Raw genomic sequence first — 14,764 nt, forward strand, 5'->3', positions numbered from 1 at the left:
GAATGACACGTTTTTTTAATATAATAATTTTATATACAATGAAAATACCTATTTTATTAGAAAATTTTGAAAAATAGAAAAATAGAAAAAGATATTTACACAAATAGTAAAATTTAATTATAGTTGTAATAGACACGGATAGAAATGTTTAACAATGATAAAAATTAATGGAAGTCTTTTATTGATATTATCAGTGATAGAAACTGATATAAGTTTACATTGAGGTTGATAAAAGTTTGTTAATGTGTATTAGTGCTTTTTCTTTTACTATTTTTGTAAATAGTTTGACATTTTTCTTACTAAAAATTTCTCATTTTATAATTGTAATTAATTTATATTTTATGTTTTCATATTGTATAAATGTAGGGAATATATGTTTTTAAAATTTGTTTTCAGATTTTATGATCGTGCAAAATCTAAAAACGAGATTATATTTTTAAAGTATCTACATTTTGGATTTTAAATTATAAAATGTATAATTATATTAAATAAACATAAAAATATTTAGAAATACAACATGTCATATTATAAGTTCAATTATTTTTTTTAAAAAAAGAATTTACAATATGTATTGTAAATTATATAATATTATAAAATAATAATTGAAATGTTTTTTTAACGTGTTCGTAAATAAATCAATAAACATCTATTGTCAATTAATATTTAATAGATATCTATAGTTATGATTTATAGAGATAGAATCATGGTTTAAATTAGAATATAATTTCTAAATATGCTGTGAAACACATATCTAGAAAATGAAAATATAAGTATGAATAATTTGTTTTCAAATTTCCTATTAATAATATTATCAGAATCCGATAAGTTTTAGATAATTTGAAGTTAGCATTTTACTTTTATTATTTTAAAATACAAGATTTAAGTTAGTTATCTTGCGCTTGAGGTTGAGTTTGAAAGTTGTTTTGTTATATTAGTTTTTTTCCTTTTTTAATTTTCCGATCAATTTCAACAAGATTTGGGTTTTTAGAACTAAAGATTTAAAATTGAAAAAAAAAAAAAAAACTTGAATCTCAGTTAATTCCAGTAAAATTAGATGAATTCCGAGCAAAATCCAACAGAAATTCATCAATTATAGTCAATTTCCTACCGGAAGTCATGGATTCTGATCAAATTTCGATCGACATTCAAGAATTTCAATCTCAATTCATGATTCTCGCCAAGATTCATAAATTTCGATCAGATTTATTGTTTTTAGAAATCAACTGCTGTTTTTTTTTTCCTTTTTAATATTTTTGTATTTTAAATAAATTATATATTTGTTTTTTTTTAGATTTTTAGGATTAAAGAAAAAAAATCATCTTAAATAATCCTTTTAGGAAATTTCGTTAAAGAAGTTTATACACTTAGAAAAAAAAAGAATTATTTGATTCAAGAGGATTGCATCAACTGAAAATGTGGAACAAAAGTCCAGTTTTACAATTTCTCAGTCAATTTTAATAGGTAAAGTAGGTAAAAATAGTTGATAAATATTTATTTCTGTAGTATTTACTGAGTGAGAACATAAACCTCATTTCATAGCTAGGGTGTAGATGGTCCCAATGGAAAAAATTTCATGGACCAACCCAAAAATCCTTAATTTTTTAAGGCTCAACCCAATCCAATCCAATTTTTTTTTTTTTTTTTTTTAAATTGAATTTTGACTGCATTTTTTGTGGGTCAATAAAACTTCGTATTTACAAAAGTGAACTAATTCTAAATATATTAGATTAATTAATAAAAATTTAATAATAAAAAACATATAATCTATGCAAAATTTTAGCATTTACATTAAAATACAACCACCATAATTCAATATAAACTTCAAAAGAAACTTCCTCAAATAATTCAATTCAATGTTCAAGTTCAAATCACTACTCAAAATATTTAAAGTCTACAAAAGTCCAAGTTTTTGAGTGACTTTTATTCTTCATCTTTGGTCTTTTCACCTCTCAATGCCTGAAAAATTACAAATACATTAAACTAAGAGGATCGTTTATAAGTAATAATAATATTTGATCTTATGGTAGTAAACCTTACTATTAATATCATTCATTATGCTCCAAATCTAATTCCTTATTTCAAAATAACAGAGGATGATGAGCTCTCTATAAAACAAATCATGCAAAATTAAATATATTAATTATTTGAGCATGATACATGTTAGATATGTACAATAAAAATTCATTTAATTACTTAACTCAACATTTTCACAAGTCTCTAACTCTTCAGGTTGTGGATGGAGATCTAGTAACTTGCCACGAATCCAATTTTGTGTACATATCAAGGTCTCCACTGTTTTTGGAGTCAAAGAACTTCGAAAGGAATCAAGAATTCTCCCTCCTGTACTAAACGCAGATTCAGAATCGACGATAGATAAAATGGGATATTTGTAGTCATTCATTTTCCACCCGTACAATATCTCAAAATCATATTTATTTCTATAACCTTGTCAGACAAATAAAAAGTCAAATAATTCTCCACTTCCAATGAACTTTCTTCTTCTTTCAATCTCTTAAAAGTTATCCACGAATCATCTATTTCTTCGTCCACCCTATGATCATCTTCATTTATAATGACAGTCTTTGATTGTTGAGAATCATTGGTACTATGACTACCTCGAGACGAAGTGTTATGTGATTTGTAAAAGTCATATAGACGATACAAATATAATTTCACACTCTCAACCATATTCTTAACCACATCACTGTCATAAACATTGGAAAGACAATAATTCAAGTACTTTAACTTGTACCGAAGATCAATCACTATAGCCACAAACGTCAATCTATTCATTTTTTCAAGCGAACCCCAATACTTATCAAACTTTGTCTTCATATTCATAGCCATCATAATTAAAACAGAGTTGGTATTGTTGCTCCATTTGTTTAAAGCAAACTGAATTTTATTAATTTCCTTATAACCAACATTAGAAGTCACACATGAAGATCCACTTATCGTTGTGGTGGTTTCATAAAACCTTTTTAAAAACTTAATAAACACACCTATAGTCAACCAATCAGATGTACTTGGTGGCCCCAATCTTTTATTTCCACGATCATCTTCCTTGAAGTAATCAACAAAATCTGAGTTCTCTTTCTTCTGCTCTAAAGTTGTAAAAGCTTTCTCCAATTTAATTGCGTGTTCAAGCATTAAATAAGTAGAATTTCACCTAGTTGCCACATCTAAACAAACAAGAGATTTACACTGAATTTTTTCTTGTTTCACATAAACTTAAAATTTTTCCATTCTTTTAGGTGATGATCGAACATATCTCACAACATTACAAACACTGGAAATAGAATCATGCATATCTTTCAGTCCATCATTCACAATAAGATTAATAATGTGGGCACAATACCTCATGTGTAATAGTTCTCCATCTAAAACAACCGATTTCCAACTTTTAAGTATTCTCTTTGTTGGAGTTGATGCCCTAAAGTCATGTGTCCCGTAGTTTGTAAACAGTATGTACGAACACTTGTGTTGTTAATATATGATATTTACTTCACATCTTGTATTTTGCTCGGTTAATTGTTTTATTTGCTTTACCACAAACCAATAAACATAAAATCCCTAGATATCTGTATGTGACTCAAGCATGTATGTGGTTACGTATAAGTGGATCATGTCTTGAGTGATAACGAAAATGGTCTGTAATAAATGGATAAAGGAGGGAAACCTTATCGTTGTAACGCTATGGATGCGACCCGCTTTATGGAATGGTCACAAGTGTTGTGACTTGTCACTAATGGTCTGATCCTGATCATTCGTGTTGAGGACATGCGAGCGGGGGCGTCCTATACAAAGAGTTTGTATAAGACCTGACCACGAAGTGTTAATGTCTCGTTATATAACACCGTTCATGACAGAAACTTCACTTCACTAGGATGACCATAGGTAACATGACCTCAATCCTGAGTGAGTTGGGAACTCCTGCTATTGAGGGTGGTCCTTTGATTTTTATAGGTGTGAGTGGCCAGGTCGCTGATTCAAACCTACCATTTTGGGGATTCGTCTAATTTGGGAGCTGAGAATTTAGCTACGCAAGATGAAATTCATTTCTTCTCCGAAGCAGGGGTAAGTAGATAGATGGCTCCCTTAAGGGTTGATTCCGGGGCTTGAACGATATGGCGCCACACACCTTCTCTTGGACTGAGAGGTGTTCACACATAGTTGAACTATGTTGTATTGTTCATTAGAGGAATCAGTGGTACTTAAGGAGTGAGATGTAACTACAAGGACAAAACGGTAAATTGGCTTAACTGTACTTACGAGCATCTATGAAGGGTCATCGTACTCATGATTGGTTATATCTGATGGACACAGAAATATATCTGTGGTAAGAAAAGTTCGGTTGTTGGTCTTTAGTGGAATCACTGACAGTTAATGGATGGTGGATCTCGTGGCTAAAGAGTTCAGTCAACTATTCAAGCTTCGAACCATAGGTCCATTAGGTCCCCTGGGTAGCTTGGATAAAGTCGAGAACCAGTGTTTGGGTTAATTTGAAATGTTCAAATTGACAAGAGAAAGTTCAATTATATATGATATAATTGGACTGGTTAATTATATATGATATAATTGGCTAAATGTATGAGATACATTAATTTGGAGGAAATTAGATATAAATATGATTTATATAAGTAGATGAGAAAATACTATAGTAGATATGTGATATCAAACTATAGGATATAAATATAATATGATTATATTTATCAATTAATTGATTGATTAATTATATGATAATTAATCAATTTTTCCAAATTCGGACGTGGGTAGTGGACAGCGTTGGTTATGGTAACTGGTGGGTTAAAAATGAAAAGAGTTTTCATTTTTTGTATAGTGCATTCATTATTTTCGACCGCCCAATAGAAGCTCTTCCGTCTAAACGATCGTTTACCTCATGATTTCTCTAAACGATCGTATACTTTTATCTAAACGATCATTCAGCTTTTCATACACGATCGTGTAGCTTTTCTATACGATAAGCACTTCCGCTATACGATAGCACAATATTATCTTCCACTTGCTTATCGTCTACACGACTCGTTGTCCTCTGTCCTCTACCAAACTCACCAAAGCCCACTCTTTAGGTTTTCACTCCGAGGATACCCAGGGTTCATTAGTGGTGGTGTCGTCCCCGCTGCAGTGTTCGTGTTCGTATTGATCGTGCTATTGCAGTTGACATTCCCGTCGAGTATTGGTAGATCTGTTGGAGGGATCCGCTGCTTAGGGTTCAGAAGTTCGAAGAGAGTCTTCAACTGATATGGAACCCTTTCCCTATTATTCATTTTGTTCTGAGCATGTCGATAATTAGATTAATGTGCATAACTGTATATGTGAATGTATATCATTTGTATGTCGGTCACTGTGAAATTGGAACGATCTGAACACGCTCATAGAACTCTCGATTTGAGATCCTTCACTCTTAACATAAGAAATAACCACATCATTAGAACTTGCATTATCAACGGTGATGGAATTTTTTTTTTTCAATCCTCCATTCCAACAAACAACTCTCAATCATCTTCCTAATAGTCTCCCTTTATGATTAGTAATTTGACAAAAACTCAAAATCTTCTTATGCAAAACCCATTCAGAATCAATAAAATGTGCAGTGATGACCATGTAGTTCACATTTTGTAACGAAGTCCATATGTCAGTAGTAAGACAAACTCTTTGAGAGTTTTTAACTAGAAATGATTTCAACTTTTTTTTTTTTCTCCTCAAAATAAAGTTGATATACATCTCTAGCGATTGTGACTCTCGATGGAACATCAAACTTAGGACACGAAACACTACAAAAGTGTCTAAAACCCTTTGTCTCAACAAATTTGAATGACAACTCATTCATAATTATCATCTTAGTGCATGATAGTCTACACGCTTGTTGGCTAAACAATGTCATCACAAAATTACTAGCATTGACTCATTTCCATCATTTGAAGGTATAGTTTGTTCTTTTTCTTCTTCTTTATATGGGTACTTTTTACATTGATTTCTTAAGTGCTTCCATAAAGTACTAGTTCCACAAATATTACTATCACATGCGTGATCTTTACCACAATAGTTATACTTGCATCTTGCTCCATCATTAGCACTCGCTTCCATTTTTGTGAAATGATCCCATGAAGTTGGTTTATTAGGTCTCTTTCGATTGGACTTGGGAGGTAGGGGTGGTATATTTTTAGGAGTTTGGTTAACATTGGGAGGGAGAGGAGGAGGATACATTTCATTATTACCGATTCCACTTGCATTACCACTATAAAATAAATGAAACTAGTAAACAACTAATTATACTTACCTATACAAGTAAAACAAAAAAAAAAAAAAAAACAATCACTAGTTTCTCAACTCTTAACAACTCATGTATAAAGATCAATCATCAATCATGACGACTTTGAAGAATCTAACTATTAACGAGACACTGTGAGGTTGAACAAAAATTAATTTATTAATCAATCTACGTTTGAATGGAATAACGATTTGTTCGGTTAAATAGACAAGCAAAAGTATCTAAAATTCCCAATCCTACCTAAAAAGCAAAAGACAATGCGATTTGTTCGATTAATTTATTAATCAATCCACGTTTGAATGGAATCACAAATCCCAAATAAAAATCCCAAAATTAAATAAAGAAGCAAAAGTACCCAGAATAAAAAAATGTACCGAAAGCGTGAGTTAGTGAAAGCGAGGGAACTGAGGGGAGACCGGACCGGAAGCGTGAGGCATGGGCCGGAGCGACGAGGGGACTAAGGCGCTCAGACCGGATCGAGCGATTTGAGACTGAGTGAGGCTGAGAGTAGTGAGAGGAGGGTTTTCGTTTTCGGAGTTCAGACTGAGACGAGGGCTAGCGACTGAGACTGAGAGGAGGATTCGAACTTTGGAGTTCGGACTGTTCGGTGAGGGCGAGCGAAGCGACTGAGTGAGACTGAGAGGAGGGTTTTCGTTTGCGTTTCGCGACGTGAGGGCGACTGGGTGAGGCCGAGGGAGGGCAACTGACTAGCAAGGCAAGGGTTTTCTATTTCTTTTCTCTTTTCTGCTTTGTTTTTTTTTTTAATATATATATGTGTATGTATATGTAATATGCGAAGGAGCGTCTGCGTGAACCGGTTTTCTACTTTGTTGTATATGTAATATGTAATATATATATATGTGTATGTATGTATATATATATATATATATATATATGTACGAGTCAGGTTGGGTCAACCTGACCCTAAATGTGAGCAACCCGAGACCCGACTTAAAATTTAAAATTTTTAAATTTTTTTAACCCAACCCAACCCTTAGTCTGAGTTGGTCGGGTTATCAAGTTTTTTGAACACCTCTATTCATAGCTAAGTTTTGTATACTAATATCATATTCTTCCAAAATGGGTAAAAATACTAATTTTTTCCAAGGGTTTTTTTTTTGGGTTAAATTGTATGAGCCACCCATTAAGTACGGTATTAGTTACAGTTAAACCCTAAAACGTTTAATTGTAAAAATTAAGCTCTCAAACTTATACAAGTAGTAGAATTAGACCTCAAATTTATAATAATTGTAGAAATTGGACTTATAAATGATAAAAATTGAACACTTAAATAAGTTTTATCATTTGGAAGTCTAATTTCTAGAGTAAGTTTGTAGGTCAAATTTTAACATTCTATAGGAGTTGTTTTACAATTAAATTCAAGGCTATTTCAAGATAGTATCCTTGTTGTTTTCTTTGAATAATGAGTTCAAAATTACATTCTTTTATCTTGGATTAGTTTTACACAATTTTTTTTTCGCGAGATATTGCTACATATAAAAAATGTGCATTAAAAATATTTAAAAGAATAAACACTTGACTATTAGTTCTTTTTCCCCCATTGATAATCCTTAATGAGAATTGCTTAAACTCACTTAAAATAGGTATAAGAGCAAGTTCATAAAAATTGAATTGTGATCACTTTGAAGTATATACAGAACTGACATTTCTTTTGTTGGGGGGTGGGGGGGTGGGGGTGTGGTAGGGACGGGGACCTGCAAAATCTTATACTCTAAAATACAAAATTTGTGTTTATTCCTCCTAATGCCTTCCTTCCACCAATAAAAAGTCCAATTAAATACAAATGGTTTTCACAAGGGTTGTTTGCTTTCTGAGAAGATGATTTGATTACAGGGGATAATGTGTTTAAAACTATTCTCTCCCTGTCTGTCTGGAAGAAGAAGAAGAATGAAGAAGAATGAAGAAGAATTATTCTACATTTTGAGATTTTAAGACAAATCATTTTGAGGATCTTCGTCGTCATCCGATGAAGTCAAATACGAGTGTTTTGCATTGGCAGGACCAAATACCAACTCCAAACAGAAGGAAGGACCACAAAGTGACCTTCCCTTTTTCCCAACTTTGTCCAAATCCTGCAACCTTAGCTGCAACAAGCACCATCAATTAAAGGGTGAGAATAAAAAGTCTCTCACTTTCCCTAGTTCTTCAATATTGGGAAAAGTTTGCTTAGGCTATCCATCACAGTGTTTTGGTTAAATTACCATTTAGTCCTATAGTTAGTGTTTGTTTTTCCCCTTTTTCAAGGGAATGACACACAAACAACCAACAGAATTACATCAAGAGACAATAACAAAACAAACCACTTCGGATAAGGAGAGGGAGAAGGAAAATTGTAGAACTACAGGGATTAAATTGGAACCAAGCATGAACCATAAGAACTAAATTGGTAACTTAATCTAGTTCTTTTTCTCTAAGTCAGCCTTAAATGTGAGAATGCTATCACAGCATTCAGCTGCAAGTTGAAGCCTTCTCAAACAAAGAATAACCATGTTGTACGAGATGATGGTTTTCAAGCGCAGAGCAAGGATTTAAAACCAGTAGAAAATCAGTGTCAGGGTACCTGTAGCAAGCTGTTTTTAATGAAAGCTGTGTTGAAGCAAGCATAGAAGAGACGCCCTCCAAACATCTTTGCGTAGAATATGATGCGCACATCTCCAGTTAGCTGTTCAGTCAAATTACATAGCTTTTCAAAAGCAAGGACAAACAAAATTCAAAGTATACAAATAACTTCTAGAGTGAGTTTCAGATAACTTATCAAAGTAGTACTTCTGGATGAGCATGTTTTTCATTGAGAGATTAAGGGGTTTCTCTAAAAAGACTTTAAAGTGCTTTTTAATTAAGTCAACAAAACTAACGCTATAAAATTTTGGAAAAGTAATTTTAGTAAGCTAAAATCAATTTTCACTCTTCTAAAAGTCTTACCAAACTCGCCCTCAGTAGATCAATCAATGTGTTCCCGAGGCAAGACCTAGTGATTTTACTCTATTTTACTTTTTGACAGAGGCCTGCTGAATTGTTTCCAAAACAAATTTAGTAAACCAGGTGTAGGACATCAGTTTTTCTCAAATTATGTGTACATTATGGGCAAGAAATGACGAATATTCAACTGATTGTTAAGCGTAATGATAGAAAAAAGCTGCCTTTTTGTTACTTACTGGTAAAGGCTTCTCAAAATTGTAGTCAAGGCAGGATTTATGGTATAGTGCGGAACTCTCAGTATCCATTTGAACAATGAGATGGGGCTCTACTGTGGACTTGCTCCCTTCATTTTCGCCTTCAACAAAAGATAGAAAATAACGAGGACTGTTACTTCTCTCATATCCTCTCTTAAATCGTCTGCAACAACTCCTGGTAAGTTCCATAGATGGACGGTATAGCTGAGAAGGAACCTACAAACATTAATGAATAAAGTCTTAATGTACATAAAAAAGAGGATAATATAATCACTTGTTCCCTTCATTAGATTAGCAAATTAAGGATCGCAATAAAAGCAATGGAGAGATGATGTTATCAATTTATGGAAGGAGAGTGTGAGAAGTAATTCACATGGACTTAAACTACCTCCTGCAATTCTGAGACCACAAAGAAAATTGATTCAGTGTTCACTGTGTCATAAAGACGAATTCTCTGCAACTCCCTCCTACATGGTTTGGGCAACTTCACCTCAGGAGGTCCATTATAAACTCCCTTGGGAAAGGAAAGGCACTTTGACCAGTAGCCCACGTACCGTCGTTGGCTTGGAATCGATACCTGTTAACATTAGAAGCAAACTTATTCTGATAGACCAAGCACCACACTCAACATTTTATATTTGATTTACAAATATATACTTCAGAAAAGATATGAAGAGAAACATACATAACAAATTGCTCATTGAGCTAGACTGTTTTAGAGAATAGCTTCAATTCGCCCTTTCGTTAACCAAACTTTTAATCTTCACATTATACCTTGAATTACTTGTCTTTTCATCCTTTTATTTACCAGACGGATATTATTTATCTGCCTACATAGATTTAAGTCATAACAACTTTTTCCTAGTCTTGTTGAGATCATATTAAATGATGATATTTATTCTAGTTTATATCAATAATCCATGTGTTAAATATCATGAAAAATAACTGGAATTTAAGCTCACAACTGGGCAAAAATGTTAAGAATGTAATGAAATCAAACTTATAGTCCAACAAATTCAGTTTTTGGGTTCAATAGTAATTTAGCACAAGGCAAGGTCAATATTTTATCCCTCTCTCAGCCTAAGATTGCTAAAATTACATTGTAGTCCAATATTAACTACAAAAGGGACCTGATTTTTCAAATCAATAGTTTTATGCTACTAAATCCATCCATCTACTACCATTAAACTCTAGCACCTAACATGACTTACTCCTTCGTTATTGGTCGTCCGCCTCTGAGCATACAGCTGAAGTGCATCCTCGACTGACATGCCACAGTAAACCAAGTAGGCACATACCATCAATCCCGTTCGACCTTTTCCAGCCTGAACGATAGTTACAAGTAATTTGAAACTAAAAAAGGAGTTAGCAAAAAAATAAGTACGATAAAGAGGTGAGATTTTTTTCTTAGTTTTTCTTGTTCCAGAGTATGTCAAAAATTAAACAGCAGTCATGCTCTTCCCATGGCTTTCAATCAATTGTCTGTTAGCTATATGATGGATTTCAACCATCCACCAAATATTAAAGTAAAGATATCTGATGATCCTTTTCTAGAAGTAGGAATCAATGTAAACTAATTAAGATCTTATGCTCATTAATGGCAAAAGAAATTAGCCCTGTACATGATAACCATTTTTTAGCATTGCAAGAAATCAAAAGAAAAATACTAGCAACAAAATGACCTCTTTCAGCCCGAAACTGAGAGGATAGGCTTGTTCCATCCGGGCTGATTTATTGGTAAAATTTGATTATCATACACCCATCTAATCCTTCAGCTAAAGGGACAGAGTAGGCCAACGTGTTACATGTCTCATGACAAGGGTTCAGTTTCTTTGAATAGAGCAAAGGCATCAGATCATTATCATTATGCATATAAGCAAAGACTTCCAAAGTTCAAACTATTTCAACTGACAAAATATTTTGATCATACTAGAAATACTAAATTACCATGCAATGTATAGCATTGAAATGGGTTGGGGAAATTAAAAATATTGAGTTCCAGTAGAACAACCATTTTAGACTTGTCTAGGAGGTCACAATTACCATGCAATGTATAACCGCAATATTCTTTGGGTGGGATGATAGCCATGAAGAGACATTTTCACAGAAGATTTTGATCATCTGTAGATGCGGAACATGATTATCATCAAAAGGAAATGACTCCACGCGTCCATGAAAATGTGATGGATCATATGATTCTTCAATACAGAGATTATAGATCTGTGTTGTCCCAAAAGAAATATCAAGATGCACATGAGTCATGTTGGTTTTACATGGCACAAACTAGAAATAGTTAGAGAAATAAAATTGGATGGCAAATGCATAACTGTACAGGAAGTGATAAGCTCTTAAAATATAGCAATCATAAGGACCGCAAGAGGAAAAATCATCCTCATGAATAATATATAAATTCATGCTAGTTAAAATTCCATTAGGATACCTGTACATTACAAACTGCAATTTTAACATAAAATTTATGGTTATAATCAGTTTCCTTGCAATATGGTTGTGTATAGAAGTATTAACTTCCTAAGGTAGTAAAATAAGAGCCTAGACGACATCTAAATTATAGCAAGACCAAGTAGAAAGAAATGGTAGATTGAATGATTTATTATTAAGCAGGCAAACACAAAATGATACCTTGTAGTGTCCTTGATGCCTCATGTCCAATACGGACTTAACTTGCCATAGGGGATTACGATACACTGCGCGCATCCGTTCTGCAGGGAATGACATTGCCAGTACATGATCAGTGATGTATGACATGTCAAGATCATAGCCAGCAACAAGCATGCGCCTCCTTTGCTTGGATACCAAGTTACGGATGTAAAAGCTTTTAGAGAGATAATTGATCAGGTGGTGTTGCAGACTAAGGTTTTCCACCTTCCCCTGACTTGGCTTTGAAAATTTAAATCCCATTTGACCTCTATGACAGGCTCCTCCTCATAGATAGTAAGCTACCTGTCAAGAAAGCAGTTAGTCCAGAATAGCATACATGCATCAATTACTATTTTTGGAGCCCCTTTCGTATAAAAGACGATTGATTTCAATATTTTACCCTCATTAATCATTCATAAAGTGGCATTTACGGGTTCTGCAGTTGAAGAATGACGAATTGAACTGCTGTACTTAGCTACCGGAGGATGAGGGAGAAATAAGTGATTAAGAATTTAAATCACTTCATTCAACAAGATCTCGAGCAATGAACCAAAACTTACTCTACTTGAGAAAAAGAGATTTATCTTCCTTGATCCAGTAGAGTGAAAGGATTGTGATTTACACAAAATTAACAATTGCAATTATCTTTTTCCATAAGATTAACAAACCATTTTATAATTTTTCCAATTTCTAAAGAGACATTATGTTCTTTTTAAATGACTGATAGACCCAAAAACTTAAGTTGATGGATGAGGGTAAATTTAATTATATTATCTAACACTCCTCTGCTCATGGGCTTGAAATATGAAAGAAGATATAATAAGTGAAAACTAATATTAATTAGAAAGGAAGTAACACTAGTTGAATACCCTGGTATGATACGATCTTAAAATCATTATTGACCCAAAAGTCGATGAATGAAGGTAAATTTAATTATGTCATCTGATGGTTCTCAACAACGTTACAAAATTCAAGCAAAGCAGAGGTGTAAACAAACCAGAGGTAAGAGAATATAGGAAACGAGAAGGAAGTAATTACCAGGAATGGTAGATCATAAGCTGCTGAGATGAAAAGAAAGAGAAGACAGTTCTAGGGCACCCAATTGGGTAAAGAGGGTGCAAAATGAGAGATTTGGAGTACCCTAGAAAAGCTTGAAAAGAAAATAGAGGTGGGATTCAAGGAGGCCGGGAGGTGAAGAAGACGTCCATATTAGGGCAAGACAGGAAGTGGGAGGTAAAATTAAGAAGGGAATGATATGTAGGAGGTAGAAGAGAGAGTTTAGGGGGGAATTTCTCAGCCCCAAATTTGGAGGAAAAATGGCCGCCATTATAGGGCAAAACACTAAAAATTGGAAGCTTTTAGGGTTGATGGTTATGGAACATGGAAGCAATTTGAGGGCAACTTCCGTTTACCGTTGCTTTTGGCGGCACAATATGAACTCCCCGCTCTCTTCTTCTTCCCATTATAACCGATTTCTAATTTACCTTTATTTGGATGTTGCTTCATAACACGTGCCATAATTTATAGTTTTATTATCAAAATTTTAAAGCCAAAATAGAAAATTAGAAAAATTCTTTTCTATAGCTCAATTTATAAAATAGAAAGATAAACATAATTTATAATAAATGTGAATTAAACATTTTCAAAATTTTAAACTAATATTTTTTGTAACACAATCGTATATTATATACCATTAAATATAAGGACAAATAGCAATATCTCTTTACTCACAAAGTTGTGTTTTATTAGCATCAATTGTGTTGATTGAATTAAAAAGACATTTACAATCAATCACATCCCATCAATTTGGGTATAATAAAAATTTAAGAAAAATATAAGATCAAAATGAAGACGTAAAGATTCTTGTTTATAGTCTCTTTTATATCAAGAATAGATGTACGTTTTGAAGTTTCGTTATTACCTTTTGAATGTCGTTCATTCAACAACAAGTTTTCGTTTTTTTAAATATTTTTTTCATTTTTTATTATACATTCAAACAAATAAAGCAAATTTAAATAACTGAAATCTTCAATCATCCAAAATTAAAATTTAGATATTTGACTGATATATCTTAATTATAGCTTTTAAATCGAACTTATTAAATATATTTTTTTTAATACTTTTGACTTTATCAATTAGTGAATTCCATTGAAATTGAAAAGAAATCTTGTGAGGATGTAAGAATAGTCTCCATTCTTGATTATGGAACTTATTATTGTGTTTTTCATGATTTTGTGTAGGTCGAAGTAGAAAATTGCACAATGAATTTTCAATTTTGGCCAATAAGCTTTTGGTTTTACTAGAGATTTCTTTGTTTGATTTGAGGATCTTGGATGAGTTCATAACTCATTCAATATTAAGATTGAGTCGCATACATCATCAAATAAAATATATAATATTTTTTTTCTCAATTTAATGAACTGATAAATCCCAAGTTCCACCATTATATAATATATTATACCAACATTATAACAATCAAAGTTACATTCATCTTTTTTAAATTCATTGATTCAACCACCACAAGGACGGGGAGTCAATAGGGGTGGCCATTCTTAAAAACCAAACCGAATAGAATCGAAAACTCAATGAAACCGAAAAATGCGATTCGATTCGGTTTGAA

General features: G+C 32.8%; 1 protein-coding gene across 8 annotated transcripts; it reads right to left on the bottom strand.

Moving 5' to 3' along the window:
* Nucleotides 1–1,727: 1,727 nt before the first annotated feature.
* PTEN1 (Calcium/lipid-binding (CaLB) phosphatase) lies at nt 1,728–13,640 on the bottom strand. Of its 8 annotated transcripts, XR_016524245.1 has the most exons (11): nt 13,183–13,640; nt 12,127–12,447; nt 11,530–11,706; nt 10,698–10,811; nt 9,875–10,063; nt 9,469–9,702; nt 8,874–8,975; nt 6,667–8,397; nt 2,199–2,340; nt 2,038–2,105; nt 1,728–1,956 (listed from the first exon to the last, which is right to left on the bottom strand). XR_016524245.1 is itself a non-coding variant. In XM_090306541.1 (8 exons), exons 2-8 carry the CDS (start codon nt 12,403–12,405, stop codon nt 1,921–1,923), a joined length of 1,131 nt encoding a protein of 376 aa, XP_090162667.1. In that variant the 5' UTR covers nt 12,406–12,447; nt 13,183–13,640; the 3' UTR covers nt 1,728–1,920. The 8 variants fall into 8 exon arrangements, 2 of the variants coding, with proteins under 2 accessions (XP_090162667.1, XP_038903304.1); XR_016524246.1 differs by lacking the exon at nt 2,038–2,105; XR_016524244.1 differs by having other exon boundaries at nt 2,038–2,340.
* Between the last annotated feature and the right edge of the window lie 1,124 nt (nt 13,641–14,764).

Source organism: Benincasa hispida, chromosome 11 (genome assembly GCF_027475165.1).
Source record: "Benincasa hispida cultivar pf3 chromosome 11, pf3_genome.v1.1, whole genome shotgun sequence".
Taxonomy (NCBI): Eukaryota; Viridiplantae; Streptophyta; class Magnoliopsida; order Cucurbitales; family Cucurbitaceae; genus Benincasa; species Benincasa hispida.